We start from the raw sequence: 21,795 nt of genomic DNA on the forward strand, positions 1-21,795 counted from the left end.
TTGCACGACTGGATGCAGTTGGTTCGTCAAACAGAGAAGAAAAACCCATTTGTTGTGACAGAAATGAAGCAGTTAGACTTTTTCCAATTCTCTGATTTGTACAAGTCGGCACCTAAAAATAAAAAAGTAAACGAAGACGGGGAAAAAGTTACATGGAGGAACATAAAGTGGATCCGTTACATAAAAGAGACAGGAAAAGTCGTTTACAAGGAGACACTGAATCCGGATTCGTCGTTCAAGACAATAAACCATCGCCGTATAGGCCGTTACTGCAGTCATCTAAACCCTGTACTATCCTACGGTGGTCCTCTCGCAATCTCAGCTAATAAGAATAAGGATCTCATTGACATGCTGTCGCTAATACCCAATGTCTTCCACGACTACTATAGGTCTATTCCATAGGATGAAAACGTTGAAGACGTCTTACTGGATGAAGAAAAAAGTGATGAATGACTTCTTTCTGCATCGCACAATAATTTAATTTCAATATTCACCTTCTTTTCCATTCTTAATTACAATAGAAACCATTAATAGTAGATAAGCCGTTTTAATAATATCAACTTTTCAGCATTAAGGTAGTACAAACTATTGTATATGTCATACAAATAACGTTTACATTCGAGTAAAAGGATATATCTGAGTACCCTGATGAAGAAAACTACTATTTTAATAACTTCGAATCAGAATAAGGTATGAATTGTTTATAGTTAGTTTATTAGATTCTCTTTCATTATAATATGCCAAACAATGGCTAAAGTAACACATTTGATTTTAGAAAAATGTTAAACTTTCAATTTCGTCTCCTGAATAATTTCATTTTGCATATATATGCCCTTTTACCCGAAAGCCACGGAATTATCGAAAAAGATTACGAAGCCCGGAAGAAGACATAAAAAAACAAAGACAAACTACTTCTTCTTCTTATTGCGCCATCTCCTTTCGAAGGTTGGCGATTAAAATGGCAATTGTAGCTTTGGAAACTGCTGCAGGATAGATTTCTCTGGATGACCGGTCAAACCATCCCCTCAGGTCTTTCAGCCACGAGTTTTGGCGTCTTCTAACTAATATTTTGCCCGGCACTTTATTTACCTTCTAATATAATTAGTAATATTTCATATATTTCACATCTCAACACATAGATAAACTACAATGAAGGATTACTAACTAAATACCAAGAAAAACGACGGCAACATATTTAACAATGAGCCCAAACCTCCTCCTGTACTTTTATAGATAAAGTAGAAGATACCAATCCTCTAAATACTCTAAAAACAAAGTTAAATCCGGATCAGTACATAATAAAAGCCTTGGGAGCAGAACATGTCAAAGTACAACCAAAATTCGGAGAAGCTTATTCTAAAATCACTAAAGCCCTTATAGAAAAGAAAACATAGTTTCATACGTATGAACTGAAACAAGCTTCAGAATTGTACTAAAGAACATATAAATTATTCGGTAGATTCAAATCAAATTATAAAACAAAAGATCACTTACCTATGTTCCTTGTGGATTTAAAGGGCAATAAAAATAATAAGAAGATATAGGAAACAAAATTCTTAATAACACGACTGTAACATTTAAACCCCAACATGTAAAAAGGGTCATACCCCAATGCACTCGTTGCCAGAGGTATGACCACACAAAAGAATTCTGTCAACGCAGCTTTAGATGTGTAAAATGCAGAGAACAACACCAAACTAGTCAGTGTCCAACAAACGTAACAGATAACATAGTAAAATGCGTACATTGTTCGAGAGAGCATCCAGAAAACTACAGAGGCTACAAAATTTATAGAGAATTGCAACAAAAGACATATTCCAGATTAAGAGACAAAGCTCCAACAAACATAAACAGATGAACCTACAAATCTAGGGGTCACTTACGCACAACCCACATCTCTGGATACACATGCTGATAATAATATAAATCAGCCAAATCAATCGGTCAGTACCCAGCACATCATCTTAACGGGTAGAAAGTAATGATGAGAGATTTTATAACACAAATGGAAACAATGATGAATCTGATCACAAAACTTGTAGCTAAAATATCTAAATGACACAACTGTTGAAGATAGTAAAATGGAATGCCAACGGAATGAGTTCACATGCTAATCACAATATTTATCAATAATAACAATATTGTTATTTTACTAGTTTCGGAGATACACTTCACAAGTAAAAATTACTTAAAAATACCAAAATATAATATCTATTATTACACTATCTACCGAGATAATACAGCCCATGGAGGAACAGCATACAGAATATAATACGCCATTCTGTGAAACAGTATGAACTGGAAGGTTATAAGAAGCAAGAACGGCTTAATTATGGAATATTATTATTATTTCGAGAATCGTCGATTTTTGAGGGAAATCCCGAAACAGGTCGATTTTTGTTATAAAATACCCATAATATAACGTATATGGAGTAGGGATGATGTCAGTGGTGTATGTGTAGTGACGAAATCGTTAATTTTTTAAATAGAAATCGGTATAATGCGACACCTCATTTAAACGAGAATTTAATTCTCTATTTAACGACATAAAATGCCTAAAATCCAATGCCTTTCACGATGCCTTATTAACAACAACTAACGTATGGTCCTAAAGTTTTGGGAAAAATTTACCTGGTCTAATTGAAAAGCAAAATGCATTTAACAAAGAAGGCCATGGAATTGAAATGTCATCAGTTATTGACATTTAATAAACAAAGCAGAATATTTTGGTTTGTGCTCTGCAAAATGTCTTATAAAATTGATATTCGTCAAGGTGTTTATAATATGGTTGGGCGAATGTCGAAACGAGATATTGTTAATATTTATCGAGATCAAAACATTAGCAAATCGACAATTTATCGCACAATCAGAAGATGTGAAGAAGAGATACCATGTGTTAACTTGCGTAAAAGTGGCCGACCGTGGATTTTGAACCATATAAGAGAGGAAAGACTGATTGAAGCAGCTAAGAACAAAATTGGGGTCTCACAGCGAAAACTGGCCAGAAGATTTCATGTTGGAAAGACTACAGTATACAGGACCCTATCGAGTAACAATATTATCTACCGGAAAAGAAGGAAAGCTCCAAAATACACAGAGGATCAATTAGAGAGAATTCCGAAATGTTGCCGCGCGTTAAGGCGAGTGCATTTCGTCAACAAGTTGATCGTGACGGACGATGAAAAATAATTTACTTTGTCCAACTCTGAGATGAAGGGTAACGATGGGTTTTACACGAACGATTACGAAAATGTACCTGATGAAATAAAATTCAAAAGTAAGAAAAAATTTGAGGACAAAATTTTGGTATGGTGTGCAATTTTTGAGGCTGGCTTTATCTCACAGCCCTACATTGGTGTTGTTCAAGGCGAAGCCTTAACTGCAAATATTTATATTCAAAGATGTCTCTCTAAATTGCTTCAATTTGTGAACACACATCATGCAAATGATCAAATAGTCTTTTGGCCAGATCTTGCTTCATGTCATTACGCGAGGATCACAAGGGACTGGTACGAAACTAACAACATTACCTTTGTACCGAAAGCAGACGATCCCCTCAACCTACCTTAGGCTCGTCCAGTTGAAGAGTTCTGGGCAATATTAAGTCGGAAAGTCTATAATAACGGATGGGAAGCACAAAATCAGGAATAGTTAAGACGCCGCATATATACAAAAATTAGAGAAATTAACGCCGAGGTCGTCCAAAGGATGATGCAACGTGTCAGAGGAATTATTAGGCAAATCGAAAATAATGGTCCCTTTTCTGTCATTTGAATTTTGATTTATAATAAGGATAGTTAAGTTAAATTGTTGAATAATTTAATAAAAATATAAGATTATTGTGGTCAGACTTATATGCTTTTTTCCCAAAATTTTAGGACCATATGTTAACATGTACGTCAAACTTCCAACCAATACTAGGTGAAAAACACATCCAACAATTATACAATTAGCAGACCCTCCATCTACCAGCGACACACAACATTCCACATAAGCTAACTACGAATGGCAAACTGTTAATTATCGAAGTTTAACTAAAATATTTTTTAAGGGTACAAAAACAATTTTTTTTAATTTAAATTTAACTAAATTACAACTAATGATTTAATTAATAATGTACTTTAAAGTAACCAAATTATGCATAATAATTATCTTAAAATAAATGTTCGAAATGACATCCGTCCAGTCATTAGACCAATAATGACATACTCAGTAGAAACACGACCTGACACAAGGAGGACAAAAAATGCTAGAAACAGCAGATGTTAAAATACTTAGAAGGATAGATCATAAAGAAACTATGCGACAGAGCTAGAAGTACAGATATACGACGGAGATACAAGATGAAGAACATCAAGGCCTATGTAAGAAATTAAAGAGTAGAATGGAACAACCATATAAACCGAATGACAACAAATAGAGTAGTAAAGACGGCAAGAGACGGTTCCTTAATAGGAAGATGATCAGTAGGAAGACCACGAAAACGATGGAACAACAACTTACTGGAGGCACATTGAAAAACAGACAGAGTCATGTCTATATAAAAAGAAGAATAAAGAAGAAGAATTGTATTCAAAGAGTGCTAGACCAAGATCAAGTTGTCAATAATAACGGCCACGTAAAAACGTTAAACGAAAAAAAAAAAAACAAAAAAACACTGGTCTAACAATGAATGCCAACTAGCGCAAGATAATAAGAACAAAACCATATTAAAGATATTTCTACAAGGAGATTAAGAATAAAAATTCTATAGGGAGATTAAGAACACAAAGAAAGGGTATATTTCATACACCAATATATTAAAAAAAGAAAACAGTTATCTCGTAACACACAACAGAGATTTTAAAAACAAACGTAAATATTATTTTAACAAGTTTATAAGGTGTATGACCAACATCGTAAGTAAGAAATAAGGTGCTATCAAATACATTAAGAGCTGGAAGAACTTCATATGCTACAGAGAGAACCTTGAAGATTACAAGTACGGCTTTCGACCGAGTATATCAAAAGTAGGTGAGATTTTCACCAATAAACAAATGCTGGACAATAATTGGAATTCAGTACATCTGTGCACCAATTTTTTATACATTTTCGACAAGCATATGACAACATCGTAAGGGATTGAGTGTGGATGGCCATGGAGAGTATAGATATATCAGAAAAAATTATTAATTTAACAAAAAAACTTATTAAGAATTCAACGGCTAACGTCGAAGTAAAGAAACATACTACGGAAAGTTTTTTTTACTACTAGTAGTTAATAACGAGGTGAGAAGGTAAACTATCACAAATACCTTTTAACATTGTGTTAGATATGGCCATCAAAGAGGCTAACATAAAGCTAGAGGTATTCTCAGGCCAGGGACTTCGAATGATTACGGGGTACGCTGACTCCATAGACACTGTACGTAGTAGTACAACCAAAACAATGGAAATATTCGAGAAACTAGACAAAAAAAAGTAAATAAGTGGGAATAAACATCAATGAAGAGAAGACAAAACAGTGTGGCAAAATTTAATTATGCACACATACAATTTTGAATACGTAAAAGAATTCAAGTATCTGGATGTGACCATAACTAACGACCATGATTTGAGTAGATCAAATTAAAATATTTTTTAAGCAATATGTTTTTAATATTACTATTGATGGCATCTTTAAATATTATTTTTTTAGGTAAAGCAAGAAAATATGGCATATGTTTAATGCCATCAGTAAAATTAACAGACAAATTAGATTTTAAACTTCCAAAGTGGTTAGGCTGTACGTTAGGCTATTATATTCTTCCCAAAGATGAACTAGCTAAGTTAAGTAACCGTCTAGATGTAAAGTTAATAGCTGGAATAAGTTTTATTTCTTTCGCTTGGGAAGGTGCTCTCTTCCTTCGAACACTTCAAAAACAATTTACCGAAAACGGAGGAAAGATCGTTATAAAGGCCGTTAAAAAATTACAAGAATTAGCTGATTTTGATGTTATTATTAACTGTGCAGGACTTGGAGCTAAAGAAATACTAGGTGAGTCTATAAATTTTGTAATGTATTTAACCATTTTTATCTAGTATATTTGGTCCTTAAGCTGTACCTCGGAAGGATAAAACACTATGTCCATTTTAATAACTTTTCAGGAGAGCAGTTTTAAACTTTTTTTCAACAAGTGTTATTGCCACATCGCTTTATTAAGATGTTGAAACGATATTTTAATAGAACATTCTATCTATTGTTCTTTACATCATGCACTTGTTAAAATTAAAAATATTCATTACTTTGTGTGTTTTTAACCCTTTTTAACCCTTTTAATGAACATGGTGTTGTCTCCCTCTAATAAAGTTATTGATCTGTAAGACTTAGTGTGGGATACTTAATAACAACTACAAGACGCTTTGACTTACAAAATTTATTTAACCATACAATTCACCTATAAAAATACAAAACATCTATGTATTGAACCAAAATGGTATTTTCGGTGCAAAACCACTCAGTTATCCTCAGGTAAGTCTCCTTCTGGATAGTCACTATTGGTATCACTAGTATGGTTTAAGTTTTTATAAAAATCATGGCAAGATGTAGGAACGTATGGCAGTAATGCCAATAGATCATTATACTTTAGTTGTGATATAGGTATTGGACTTAGTGGTACCAGTGGCAAATCTTTTGGTAGTGTAAGGTGTCGCCTTTGAAACCTAACAAGGTTAATCTCCTGGTTTTCATCATCAAAATTACTTTTCAAAAACAGAGTGCCCATGCTATTCTGTTTTACTTGCAGCTGAACACAGTTTGACAGAAGAGCTTGTTGTTTGTTGATATCTTTTTTTCTATTAATAAAAGGCGGATTTTGCGCTGTTTTAACATTATACAAACATTTAAAATTTTTAAAATCTTCTAGTTCCATATTATGTACGGTATATTTGCTTGAGGTTTGTCTGACTAACTGCTACCAGTCTCAGGGCGTTAAAATTGACATGTTGTTATTTTTTTTTCTCTTCCGCCCTATCAGCGCATGAACAGTGTCCGCCTCCATGTGGGTGTGACCTTTTAGTAGAAACTTCTGAGTGATTATTTGTACTTGAGGATACTTATTGAGTATCCAAAAGAAACACATAATCATGCTAACATTTTTATTCTGGCCGTAACAATTGTCCGACCACAGTATGATTTCTTCTATCTCACTGCCAGGAATGACGGTATCTGCCCATTTTAGTAATGCAGATCCGATTTCATTTCCACCACGAGCACCTTTGGATTCATCCCACATAATGCAATGGACTGATGAATCAGAAGAATCATACAAGGTGTAATTCAATGTCCAAAGTTTTCTTTTGTAAAAGCTGATGCAATTTGTTACAAGAGGTGATAGCAAACATTTTTGCAGATCATCAGTTAATACCTTAAGGGTAGTGTTAGCTCTTTTGGTGTCCTGGCTTTTTAAATCATACCTTAATTTAGATTCATCCAAATGTGTATTGTGATCTGCTTCAATAGACTGTTTTTCATCTGTAGTCAAATTATTTTTCAGTTTTGCTTGAAAACAGTCACATGTGTCACATGTATCTATTTCTGGTGGTTTGAAACTCAACTTAAATTTTTTGTTGAATACATCGTAGTAGAACCATTTTTTAGCCCTTAACATAGGGTTGAAATATTTGTTATTACAATCCTCTATATACAGTTTATACATTTTCTCGACGTTCAGGAGCGTACCCAAATACTTCATATCACTTTTTTCCCTAGTGTAATGACTGCAATACGTTGGAAAAGAAGAAATGTGTCTTACTGTACTTTCAATAGTGTCATCATGTATTTTATTCACAGGAGTTTGCTTACCCCTTTGGTCGCTTTGTACAATTCCACCTGGTTTAATATTTTTCAAAACATTAACTACAACGGTGTTTGATATAGAAAGTGTGTTTAAAAACATAAGTTTACATACTTTAGTTCGTGTGCCATTTACTGTAAAATAATAATGTAGAGTATTTTGTTTTGACTTATTGGAGGCAGGGTCTCTTTTTCTTGAACGGACAGTATTATGCTTCTCTAAACATGAAAAAATAAATTGCCGTTTTATGTCAGGTCCCTTGTCCGACTCCAGTATGCATTAAAGATCTCCTGTCTGTCACTTGGTAATAATTTTTCAAAACATTTTAGTCTGCAAGAACAAGGAGGTTTAATAATTCTGGCAGGGACAACTTTACTCTTTTTACTAACATATTGTTCACCTGCAGCAAATTGACGTTTCTGAATATTACATGCCCATTCACCGGTATGAACTACACGTTTTTTACCTATCTGAGTACAAAGAGATTTGTTGTTCACTTTCCTCTTTCCTTGCAAAGGTAGGCACACCTGATTTTCTGCAATATTTTCATTGTTGCTGCTTAAATATAAGTCTTCTTCAACTACACTTTGGAACTGATGTCTATTCGAGTTTTCTTTAGCACTGGTTTTATTTACACTAATCTTATGTTATACTTCATTACAAGATGGTGAATCATCACTGGAATCTGTTGCAGAACTTGCAGTTTAATAATTGTTGTCTCTATCAGAGTCATCGTCTTCATTAAAACTCAAGTCATCTCCAATACGCTCTTCATTTAAAACATCATCGCTTTGTGTATTATTTGATTCTGAACTAAAACAAGGCTTTTTATTATTGGCTGTCAAATATTAAATAATATTTCGAGTCTTAAGGTTTGTATCAAATAATTACATTAACTTTTTGAGGTTATGTTTTGTATTAATTTACAAATATTGAGCAAAAACAGTAGCTTATCTGTAAATGCAGTGGAAGAATTCGCAGAACTTTTTAGTAGTTCAAGAATCTTTCTCCCACGAGAATTATAGTTCATTATTCTTATTATTAGTAACACACAACAGTAGCAAAATTACGATTAGATCACTAACAATCTACCTGTCAGCATAGTCACAGAGTACATTAATTTTAAGTGGTCTGCCCAGACCGCAGAGAGGTATGCAACACTATGTACAGCATTATGTCACATGCCTAGAGCGATAAAACATCAAGTCCACATGGTGTTCTATCCCTCTAAGTGAAAGTGGACTTGGTGTTCTTTTAAAGGTCTCGATCTCCATTAGCAAATGGTTTAGGACTTAGTGTTCTATCCCTCTAAATAAAATTGTAAAAATTAACTACTACTGAGTAAAAATGTCATAATTGAAAAAAATGGACATAGTGTTGTATCCTTCCGAGGTACAGAGATATAACTAAGAGTATCCTTTCTTTCAAACTGCAGTTTATTTTGGAAGCATAGCTTTCTTATCGCAGGTTACGGACGGAGCGGTGGATCGCACTAAGGTGTGAAAAAAATAAAACTGCAACGACTGTAACGACTGTAACGACACAAACGACTGTAACTACTCATCGCGCAACACCACACAACGCGCGATTACACTCTACATGGACTATTAAAGTCAGTGCCATAAGTGTTTATTAATAAAATAAACTAAAAAAAGATAAAATGAAATAAAATGAAATAAAATTTAATATTTTTTATGGGAATGCACCACAATCTTAATCTAAAAGTTTATTTTTATATCTATCTATATAAAAGGTTATGATGAATGGTCACGCGGTTTGTAAAGTTGTGTAACGACGCCATCTAGGAAAGAAATCTAAACTACCAAAATTTGACATTTCAATCATATTTTGTTCTTGAAACAATACGTTTAATTAATAATACTGTATTAATTATATATTATTATGAATAATAATTAATTTTAATAATATTTTTAAGGTAGAATTTAATACAACACAATTTAAAGCTTTATGTTACTTTAGATAAAAAATCCTACCACCATCTGAACAAAGAGATCTGAATTAATTAATTTATTCGAAAACTGCTAAAAATATAGGTTACTCTAATTGTAAGGTAGGATCAATGACGTATAGTATATATTTATTATATTATGTCACTGGGTAAGATAAACATACGCTTACTTTAAAAATAAAATGGTGTTTCAAAAACGTCAACGCTTTAGAAAAATAAAATAAAATAAAAACTAAATAAGAATAAATAAAATTAAATAAAGGTAAATAGAACTATGTAGAATTCAATCATTTTTCAAGAGTTTTGTGGTGAGGGTAGAATAGTTCGTCGGATCATGACGTATGATACATTATTGGAAAAAAGAGGCGGTAGCAAATATATTGAGATAGAAAAAACATACATTGCGGCATTGCTAAGAGGGCATTACATCATACCTCCTTTGTGTTTGGTCTGATTAGAGCGTGTGATTCGTTTAATGAAACGAAAAGATATCACGAATATATTTAGATAGAAAAAACAAACAAAGCGACCACCAAAAGGGCACTACAAGGTGTCTTCATTATTATTGAACGTATAGTTCATACGAGATGACGGATAATGACGGATTATGTCATCGTGGACAAGTGAATCTGAAATAGACGTATCGATACCTTTCTTTCGAAGACCTTCTCGTTCTCGAAAGATGTTCTGCTTCGATCGTCTATTAATTCTTGGAAGGTGAGCCAAGTACGTCCTACTTGTTTTACTCAAATGCAGATTTATAGGAGTTACATCCGAGTTGTCATACTTAGAATCATCTGAACTGTCAATAAAATTTTAAGTATTCCCTTATCAGTTGCGTACACTTGTCTAATCTATCTAATTAAAATTATTATTTTGTGGAATATTAGACTTACAGAGCTATTTCATAAAATTTATATTATTAATAATAACAAATGTTTTTGGTTATTTGATCAATGTAATTCTAAAATTTCCAATATAATGATTACATTTTTCTGATTATAACACCATGTTGACGCCTATGAAAGATCGAGCAGTTACGTATGGGTTTCGTATTATTAGCTGTGTTAGGAAAATTTTAACTCTAAGGTTGACGTTCTGAAAATTTTAATTTCCAGAAATTTTAATTTTAATTTTAATAAGTGACGTCACTTTATATAAATTGTGACTTGCACGCATTTTTATATGAAAAATACTATAGTCGTGTATTATTCTCCGATAAATCTCAGATAGACATGTAACAGTGTGGCATCAATTATTAAATTATACTATAACTGAAAAAAATTCCGAAAACATTTCGAAAATACCGTTAGTCGGAAGTGTACAAAACTAATTTTCAACTGAATAAGTTTAATCAAAGTATAAAATAATTATGCAAAGATTTATATATTTCTGTTTAAATATTCTTCAGATTAATAACAACTCTTACTATTTAGGTGATCAGGAAATGATACCAATTCGAGGACAAGTAAGAAAAGTCGAAGCACCTTGGATATATGAATCTTGTGTATTAGACGCCACATCTAAAGTATGTTATATAATTCCCAACGCATCTCAATTAACATTAGGAGGCACGGCCAACTACGATGTAGATGACACTACTGTTACTGAGACTGATAAAAGTAATATTGTTAGGTAATTAATTTCTATAAAATAACTGTTTATAAATATTTGGTATAATTAAATTGCTTTGTGCTATTTTTAGAGATTGTAACCAGTTAGATCGCTCCCTAAAATCAGCCAAAACTCTAAAAGATGTTGTTGGATTAAGACCGGGAAGAAGTCAAGTCCGACTCGATATCGAAACTATGTCACACGGTGATAAGGAGTTAAAAGTAATTCACAATTACGGACATGGTGGATCTGGAATCACCTTATCATTAGGATGCGCTGAAGAGGCTTCTAATTTATTGCAGAAAATTATTACCAAAAGTAAATTATAAAAACGAAATTAAAATAAATGTTCTTAATTTTTTCTTAATATGTTTTGTTTTATTACTAATATGAAAGTTCTTCAAAGAATTGGAAAAAAACGAGATATTTTAAAGTCAATTAAAATGCGCAAGCTAAACATCGGTAACAAGTTTACGGCAAAAGTAGTCCAGCTTTGAGAACTTAGTTTACTAAAAGTTGGAGTTCCATTGGAGTTAAAATTGTTTGTAATGTATCTCGAACGTAACAAGGAATAGCCATGTTACAGCAAAATTCTGAGAAATGCTTATTATAGGTTTCTCCGGAAAACAAGAAAACTCTACTTTTACGTCTACGTTGTGACCTGTAGGCTGTGTTTCATGCAGCTTACGAAAAAGCGTGCCAAACGAAACTTCGGTACCTAAAAACTGAAATAAATTGGCTAAATACTAAACTGTGACAGAAAATTTGGGTCTTTCAGGTTGGGAACTGGATTTGGGGATACCTCATCCTATAAAAATTAGCTGTAATTAGGTGCTCAAAAAAGGGAAGATTATACGAGACTACACGAGAAAAAAGGACTTAAATTTAGACATGGATTTTGTATATAATAACGTTGTAATTTTGTAATAATAGTGATTTGGAATCCAGTAATTGTTTATTTAATCTAAAAATGGATCAACAGTGTAAATTAAAGCGGAAGATTTAGAATGCTTAAGCTAGTGAAATATTACACTGTGTTAAAATTCGCTCAGTGATAAGTAGCTGCTCATAATTCTATTATTGACTTTAAAAAAGTACAAGAACATGTGACTAGCATGACAGGTAATTTAATAAATAATCTAAGAGAAGAGTAGTACATAATCTGATACTTTTGGGTTGCATTTTCAGGAGTTTCCGTGTGTAGCATCAAAAATATTGCAAAGGAGGGTCGCGAAATTGCAGCAGTAAATATATCCGGTTTTGTTACTCTTAAAAAGAGGCGTAAAAATCTTCAAAAATAAAATAACAAGCAGTTGATCAAGTTTTGAAACAAGTTTTAAAATTTCAGATTTTGTTAAAAAAAAAAAAACAGAAAATAATCTAAAACTTTCGATAGAAAAACGTGATATAAGACACCTGAGACTACAGTATTTACTGTTCTACTCGACTTACGGCAGATTTGGGTGAGTAGGTTTGTTAGATTAATTCACATAAATATTCTGTCGCTCTGAAAACAAGTTTAGAAATTAGTTTCACATTTATTCTCACAAAGGTTGTACGTTTAAAAAAATGAATTCTCGCAAACTTTTTATTACTCCAAGAAGAGGAGGAAGAAGAAGAATTGATAACGTTAAATTTAAATAAAAGAAACAAAAATGTAAACGAAATTTTTTTTATGTCTTAATACAGAAGGAGCTTTTAAATTAACAGTCGAAAAAAGATTGTTTCAAAACGAGGAAAAATTTCGAGAATATTTTCGACTTTCCGGTATTTGTACTTGATCCACTAGTCTTTCATCTTCCTTAAGAGAAAATTTAGTAGACATGACTTAATTATTACAATAATAATAACTGTATAAAAATACAATTATAATTTCGGTATAGATGTGTACGCTGTGAGCTCAGCTGAACGTTTGCGTCCAAATCAAATCGCAGTTGATTCCAGCGCACACCGTCAACGTACACGGCTATCCGTCTGTAGAGGGTGCAGCTCAGCAGAACCTAACAAACCATTCTCATAGAGAACCATTTTTTTAATTTTGACAAACGTGCGCGGCGTTCGACTGACAGTGAGTTATGCATCGCTCACTTTTCTAACAAACCATAGCTTTAAATTAAACATATATTAGAAACAAAAACATACTTATTGTGTTTAGTGATGAAACGTATTTACTTTCAATGTTTATTTATTGTTGGTGCAGGAAACGAAGCAGGATTTGTCGGTGGATCTTATGTGAGATGAAAGTCTCAAACAAAATGGGATGATTATCATGATGATATGAATTATGTCAAATACAAAAAGTGGTTAAAAGAAAAACTGGTAAGTAATATTTTTTCCAACAATGTTGATGTAATGGATAATGCACCTAATCATAAAACTTAAGAGGATAAAGCACCAACATCTGCATTAACAAAGTGTAAAATGATATATTGGCTAAAAGCTATAAATATTCTTGTTCCGCTAACACGCTTAAACCAGAACTGTATGCTAATATAAAATTATATAAACGAAATTATTTTAAAGATGTTGTTGATTTCATAATTGGAAATATAGCTTGTTTGGGCAACACCAAAAAATTATGTTGAAACGTAAAATGTAGATTTTTCTTTTAATTCTATTTAATGGCTAATTAAATATCTTTTAATTTAATTCTGCCATAGAATTCATGTATTATTAAAGTAGGTGAAGATTCTGCTAGAGAAGATATATTCTTAGACTCAGACACTGACAACAGAGATGAAGATTTTATTTAAATCTGGTTTTTGTAATTTATACTATTGTGTGTAGCGGACGATGAAAATTACTTTACTCAGGTAAGTGTGATCAGTTTTAAACCATCACAATAAAGTCTGTCCCGAACCCTTCTTTCAGTGCGTCACTAATTTTGACGTCATATAGGATTTTAAGAATGTCGAGAATTATTGAATGACATTTTAGTTAAATCTGACAGTTGCAAGATCGTAATCGACTAAATATGAAAAGGTTATTTTTTTAAAATGTGGAGTAAAAGCTTTAAGAATTCATTTTTTTTTAAATTTACATATTAGAGGTCCCATTCTGTATAAAAAATTTTATTGCGCATTATATTGGAACGGCAGTTTGTCATAACTCCTATTCTATACATTCCAAGGAAAGTGCTTAATTAGCTAAGATTTATTTATGGATTTATTATTATTTATTACAAGCACTATGGAATTGGAATGTTTGCTTATTTAAAATAACGCTTCCTCCTATAGAATCTTTTAAGAGTTGACTGCGAGATAAAAAAATTTACTGGCAATTGCAAGGCATCAGATCAAACATTCCTGTGATAAAATAGCATTGATTGAAATCGGTCATATTCGGATAAGTAATTTTCGGATAAGTTTCTGTGGCAGCCAATAGTTTAATTTTGTAAAGATTTATCATTAAATAGTGGAAATAGTTTAAATAGTAAAGCAGTTGATTTTTGAGTTATTCTACCAGATTGGGTGTGCAAATGAAAGAGTGTTATGAAGTTTAGTTAAAAAACAATGTAAATAGTTTAAATAGTAAGCAGTTGATTTTTGAGTTAATCTACCAGTTCCGGTATGCAGATGATATAGTGTTAATGGAGTTTAGTTAAAAAACAAGATACCGAACGTAAGTTTACCTTCTTTATTTTTATGAATAACAAAAATTAATATTATATTTCAAACAATCCACAATCCGATTCAGAATCTGATTCATTAAAATCAATGATTACAAAGGATATGTGGCTGGCATCATTATATCTTACATTTCAATAAAATATGGCTCTAAAAAGAACCGTTTTAATATATATAAATATCCATAATAGTTTAAGATATTTCCTCAATATCAGTCCTGAATTCACAATCTGATTCATTATTTGATTCGTTAAAATCAATAATTTTTCTAGATATGTGGCTCGCATCAATTTTTTTGGCTATCTCCCAGTATTCATTAATGATATCGTCTGCAGTCCGCTTGAATTACCTGCTCTAATGCTTCTTTCCAAATACTTAATGCAGTACTTTCATCTACAGTACCTGCATAACTTATTTTTGCATCATAATATCTATTAGAATCTGACCAAACATTCTCAATTGGGCTAAACTGGCAATAATATGGAGACAATCTCAATATTCTATGACCATATTAAAGTGCCAGTACATCTAGTCTGTAGAATAAAACAAATACAATCTCATTTATTAAATATCTCTTAATACATACTTGAAAACTTTATCTGGTAAATGTTTTTTTACCATCTCCAATAATTCAAGTTTCATCATGGTTGTTGAAACACGTATATGTCTTTCTTTTAACCATTCTACTAAAGAGTGTTTAGTCCAACTTGAATTTGGTATTTTTTCCACTAAACTGGAGTGATAAGGTGCATTGTCCATAATTATTAACGACGGTTCTTCTAAATTTGGCAAAAGTTGATATTCAAACCATTTTCCAAAATTTTCTGCATTCATCAAATCATGATAATCTCCAGTTTTTTTTTCCACTTTTGAAAATTAGACTTCAATTAGAGTACAATATATCGTACACCTTCTCCGGTCCTCTTTCTAACAGCATTAATGCTGCCATCTTCAGGTCCATATCCAGGTCTCATCCAAAAAAACTGGTTGTAACGGGTGTAAATCATGTTGATTTTTTTGTAGTCTTTTAATAACTGTAATCTTTTATATGCCAGATGTGATTGTTCCATTAGATATTTTCGATTTGATATATTGCAGTTTAACCATCTGAATATGGCAAACTATATTTTGATACAAACCTTCACTAAACATCCTGTATACACGAGTTCTAATAACATGTTCATATTTATTGGTTAATGGAGGTCCTAGATTTTTACATACTGAAGTACTTATTGCAACAAAATAGCTAGCATCTGTTTGGATGCCTTCAATTGCCAATCGTCTTACTGTTGGTAACGAAACTCCTAACGCCTCGACAACACGCTAAAATGTATAGTATTTAAACTACTATTAATATTTTTTAGAATAATTTAAAACTAAGTTCACGAACGGCAATAACTGGTAATAAAGTTGTCCCAGCCTCTTTTTCTAATTGAAAATAATTAAATAATTTTAATATTAGCCTTTGTTCATTCTCGGTATATCTCGGCATATTTAAAATATTTTTATGACAATAAATACAAAATTAAATTTTCACTGTAAAATGTCTGAAAATACTAACCTGGAATGACAATTATCATTTTATCAGTTGACATTGTCAAAGTACTGTCACTATTGAGACCATCTGCGTCAAATTATATTTATGCGTATCATTGATTATATATCTATTTAGTGTATTCTAAACTCCAACCAATTATATATCCGTAAGTAGAATTCGCTTTATTATGCAAATACCCGCGAACGATACATAATTTTCTAAGTTTTATCAGATATCAGAGATATCAGAGACTCACGTTTTTTTCTGTCACTTCTAGCTTAATGCGTTAGAGAGAATTTAATCAACTATGACGCACTGAAAGAAGGGTTTGGGACGAACTATACATTTATTTTTGCCATTGCCAATTTCACTGCGCAACCCATTTGGATGAAAAATGTTATTCTGTCTAAAAGTTTTTAGTCTTAAAATAGTTTTTTTTAATGGAATATATATATATATATATATATATATATATATATATATATATATATATATATATATATATATATATAAAGGATGTCCCGGAAAATAGTGCGTTCCTTAAAGGTATGGGCTGAGTGCTACCAGAACGACGACATCCTAATGCCCGAAGTTTTGTGAACGTGCCCCAAAGTTTAAGACGGTTTCTGTGGTACCTAAAAAAACTAGCGGTAGAACACGTAGTGACCGTAGACTAAATGCAAAAGATGTGATTTTGGATATAATCAGTAATAATCTAAGAGTAAGTACCTGATCTGTGGCTAGAATGGTTGGCATTTCAAAAGACATTATTCACAAGACATTTACGGAACAACTATTACAACCTTACCATTATTAATTAGTGTAAGATTTACACCAAGGCGATTTACCTCGAAGATTAAGATTTTGTAGATGGTTTCAAAACAAAATCGCCAGAAAACCCAAATTTCCGTGCAAAGTCTTATGTGTAAATGAAGCTTGTTTTATGAAAAATGATGTGTATAATTTTCACAATTGTCACGTGTGGAATGGTGAAAACCCGTGCTATACGTAGGACAAATTTTCAAAAACAATTTGGTATAAATTTATGGGCTGGAATTATTGGTAATCATCTATTCTACCCATACTTCTTGAAGACGTTCCGGTACAAATACGTTCTGAACTGTGGTTTCTTCATGACGGGACTCCAGCACATTTTACGAGACATATTAAAAATTTCCTCGACATCACTTATCCTCGTCGTTGGATCGGTATAAATGGACATGTTCTGTGGCCACCCAGAACGTCAGAATGCAATGTTATGCACTTTTATTTTTGGGAACATATAAAATCATTAGTATACGACAACCAGGATGAAATTAAAACAGAAGCTCAATTGCGACAACGAATTTTTGATGCTGCTGAAATAATCCGACATAATTTACATACTTAAGAATAATTGGATTCATCGATTAAATGCGTGTATCTGTGCAAATGGTGGCCACTACGAACATTAGTTGTAATAATAATTTTTTATGTAAGTAAAAACAATATTCAAACCTTAATTATTAAATATTTAATAAAAACAAATATGCTTTTTCTCTATCACTGTTATCAGTAGCAATACATATTATGCCTAACGATCGATGATTCATGATAGCTGATTTACAGTAATTAACGAAGAAAAGCAAGGAACGCAACGTTGCCAGCTGTATTTGCTTTTCTGCGAACAATAATCAAATGGATTAAAATTAATAAAAATTAATAATTTTTGTTTAAAACTTTTGAAAAAATTTTTATTAAATAAATATTTTTATTTAATATTTATTTTTTTGCAAAATTTATATTGTCTTTAAATGATTTTAGAGCGTGCATCACTCTTACATACTACATAATGACACCGCTTTGTTGTTTCTTTCGTTATATATTATTATATTATATTATGTTAAATACTAAGAATAAGTAAAGTCTGGTTCTTATTTTGACCAGTACAGTTATCTGACCAGAAAACTAGCTTTAGTTTATCTGTAGTGAATCCTATTTCACTACTGATAAAAAACCTGTACAGACAAGCAGCTATCTCCTTAGACTCCCTTTGCTTAATAGTTTTATTTCAGAAGAGCATGATGTCCCTTCCCTCGTCTTCTAAATGAATACCCATATTAATACAGGTAAGCTGACGGCAGTAGTACATTTGGGTATGAATTAATGTTGGAAGATAGATCTGCTGCTGGAGATCAAATTAAACCATTCGAATATCTGCGTTTTTTTCTCTGGATTCTCAATATTTGCTCATTTGTGGTCTTGCCATGTCAGCTTGCCTGTGGTGAATTTCTAGTTTTTGCTTGGCATCAATCTTTATAGTTTCACAACTCTTGCCAAAAATGTCGAGACCACCAAAAATATCTTTTCTTTGCGTTTATAGACTATGAAAAAGCTTTCGACAAAGTTAAATATAACATTCCCATGGAATGTTCAAAGAGAAAAGGACTTGATAAAAATGACATTAACATAGTGAGAAATCTCTATTGGAATCAACAGGCTGTGGTAACATTAGATGGAAATAGCACGAATGCGCAACAGATAAGTAGAGGAGTGAGACAGGGCTGTGTACTTTCGCCATTACTATTTAATATATATTCCGAAGAGTTATTTACGGCAGCACTTGAAAACTGTATAGAAGTGATCAAGATAAATGGTGAAAATATAAATAACATCCGTTATGCTGACGATACATTCATTATCGCTGAAAGTGAGACAGACCTGCAGACGTTATTAAACACAATTTGAGATACTGGGGAATAGTTTGGTTTAGGCTCCAGATAAAAAATAAAAATATTGAGCAAGTGGACAAGTACTTAGGAGTCTGGATTACGGAAGATCTGAATCCAAAATCAGACATTCGCTCAATAAACATAAAGAAAACAAAAACCATGGTCATCAATAAGAGGAGCAAAGTCATTACAAGGATCCAGATAAAAAATTAAGATATTGAGCAAGTGGACAAAATGAAATACGTAGGAGTCTGGATTATGGAAGATCTGAATCCAAAATCAGACATTCGCTCAAGAATAGAGCAATCAAGAGCAGCCTTTTTGAAGATAAGGAAATTTCTGAGTAACCAAAGACTCAATCTGCAAATCCGATATTGAATGGTAAAATGTTATATCCATTCTATTCTTCATTATGGTGTCAAAGCCTGGACTGTTAATGTTGACTTAATGAGAAAACTAAAAGCTTTTGAAATGTGGCTTTTTAGGAGAATTTTGAAGATACCACGGATCGATCATATTACGAACGAAATGGTATTACACAGAATAGGAAGAGACAAAAAATTTTTGACCACCATTAAAATGCGAAAGATAGCATATTTGGGGCACATACTTAGAAATGATAAGTACGAGTTGTTGCAGCTGATTATGAAGGGTAAACTCGAGGGAAAAAGCCAAATATCCTGGCTGAAAAACATTTGCGACTGGACCGGTTTAAACGCACCGACACTCTTGTGAAATTTAACTACATTAAGCTTTGTCGGCAGATATTTTCGATTTGGAGCGCCTCTTCTACCTTAGTGACTTTCTTGTGCTATAACTACCATGTCTTCTTCTTTTTACTAAACAGACTCGAATGAGGTTTTTTAAAAATATTTGTCGTTCGTTTTAATTCCCCATATTCCAAAAGTCACGGAAAAACTTTTACGGCAATCTAATGTAATATACATACATAAAAACTGGCATCTGCAGGATATCTTAAACGAAATAATAACTAAAATATGTTAACCCATTAATAGAAACCATAAATAAATTGTATTTGCTTGAAGTATTAATAAATAAAAAACACTTTAAGCAAAAAATATAACAAGAAAACAAAAATGTTGTTGGCAAACAGTATATAGTTTGCCAAATATGACAAATTTTCAATAAGAAAATATTTGCCGATAAGAAGAAAATGACCTGTGTTTCCTCGAATAAAATTCAGTATTTGGCTTGTGTGATTGTATTGTGCTAATAATGGCTAATTATTTACACTACGAGTGAATACGGGTTAAACGAGTATTTACACTACGTTTTGTTGTTCGAATATAAACCAACCACAACTGCAGGGTATGCGGTAAAAGTTCACAAAAGAAAAATATATTATTTATTTCTTTTCCAAAAGGATGAATCTATTATATATTTATTGATCTTTATTTGAATCACTCTAAAAAGTTTTCCAATAAGACCTCGTAACCTTTTACGATGGGTTAAAAGTCCATAACTTAAAAACTAAGGTCATTAAAATTCAATTGCTGTGCTTGCAGTTTTATTAATGGTCTTATACGGTTAGTCCGGAATTAGTTTTACAGTTTCAGGAATGTGAGCACTTTAAATTTTTTAAATTATTTATCAGTTTACGATTTCGGTAGTATCTCCGAACATTAACGACTTTATTGTTTAACTTGTGAACTTCTACAGCTCTAAGTTTTAACTGCTGATAATGAATTGATAGTGTTGCTTTTCAGTGAAAATTACGACACAACAACAATTTAAAGCCAGATTTCTTTCTTTACGTTTTTCTTTTTCTTTATCATTCTGTTGAAAAATAAAATAAATCTTTATTTCTGATTTTAGGGAGTACATGACAAGATAATTTTTAAAATACCTTGAGAAATTTGGTACATAACTACACAAATTTCTTAAATTTTGACATTTTGACAATAAAGCAGGCTGTTATTAAATTACGTCTTACGAAATATGTCTTACATAGTAATTGTTATACCCAAAATTATAATTTTAAAGAATTAAACACGAAATGAATCATCATCATCAGCAGTGGCATTACAGCTCGTTATGAGCCAAAGCCTTCTTTAAAACAATCTTCCATTCACTCCTGTCTCTGGCAATTCTTCTCCATACTTTAACTCCGATGGATTTTAGATCATCCTCTATGTTATCTTGATACCTAAGTTTTGGTCTTCCTCTGGCTCGTATTCACACTGGTCCTCTTCGGTCGAAAATTTTTTTGATCGTTGCATCTTATCGTTGCATTTATGTTTTTGACAAATGAAGTAATTCAACTTATGGTACATGAAACAAATCGTTACGCTGAACAGTGTACTGTACAAAGAACGGGAAGGCAAAAAAAAATACGAGTGGATAGCTACTGATTTTCTTGAAATGAAAAAGTTTCTTGCTGTATTAATTCTTATGGGTATATATAATTGTCCCGATATTAAATTATTTTGGTCTTAGAAAGATAAACACGAAAACAAATTTATAAAACATCTATTTTCAAGAGATCCATTTTTACAGTTGCTAA

General features: G+C 32.1%; 2 protein-coding genes across 2 annotated transcripts in view; one reads left to right on the forward strand and one right to left on the reverse strand.

Annotated features, from left to right (window-relative positions):
- The window catches only part of Daao2 (D-amino acid oxidase 2), a 33,734-nt gene extending 21,970 nt beyond the window's left edge, over positions 1-11,764 (forward strand). Inside the window, exons 3-5 of the mRNA XM_072540697.1 lie at positions 5,678-6,016; positions 11,220-11,418; positions 11,489-11,764. Of these exons, the coding sequence (XP_072396798.1) occupies positions 5,678-6,016; positions 11,220-11,418; positions 11,489-11,726 (776 nt within the window). The 3' untranslated portion in view covers positions 11,727-11,764. The remainder of the gene's footprint in view (positions 1-5,677; positions 6,017-11,219; positions 11,419-11,488) is intronic.
- The window catches only part of prom (prominin), a 614,595-nt gene that overhangs the window by 559,391 nt on the left and 33,409 nt on the right, over positions 1-21,795 (reverse strand). The window lies entirely within an intron of this gene.

The sequence above is a fragment of the Diabrotica undecimpunctata genome, chromosome 8, assembly GCF_040954645.1.
Source record: "Diabrotica undecimpunctata isolate CICGRU chromosome 8, icDiaUnde3, whole genome shotgun sequence".
In the NCBI taxonomy this organism is placed as follows: Eukaryota; Metazoa; Arthropoda; class Insecta; order Coleoptera; family Chrysomelidae; genus Diabrotica; species Diabrotica undecimpunctata.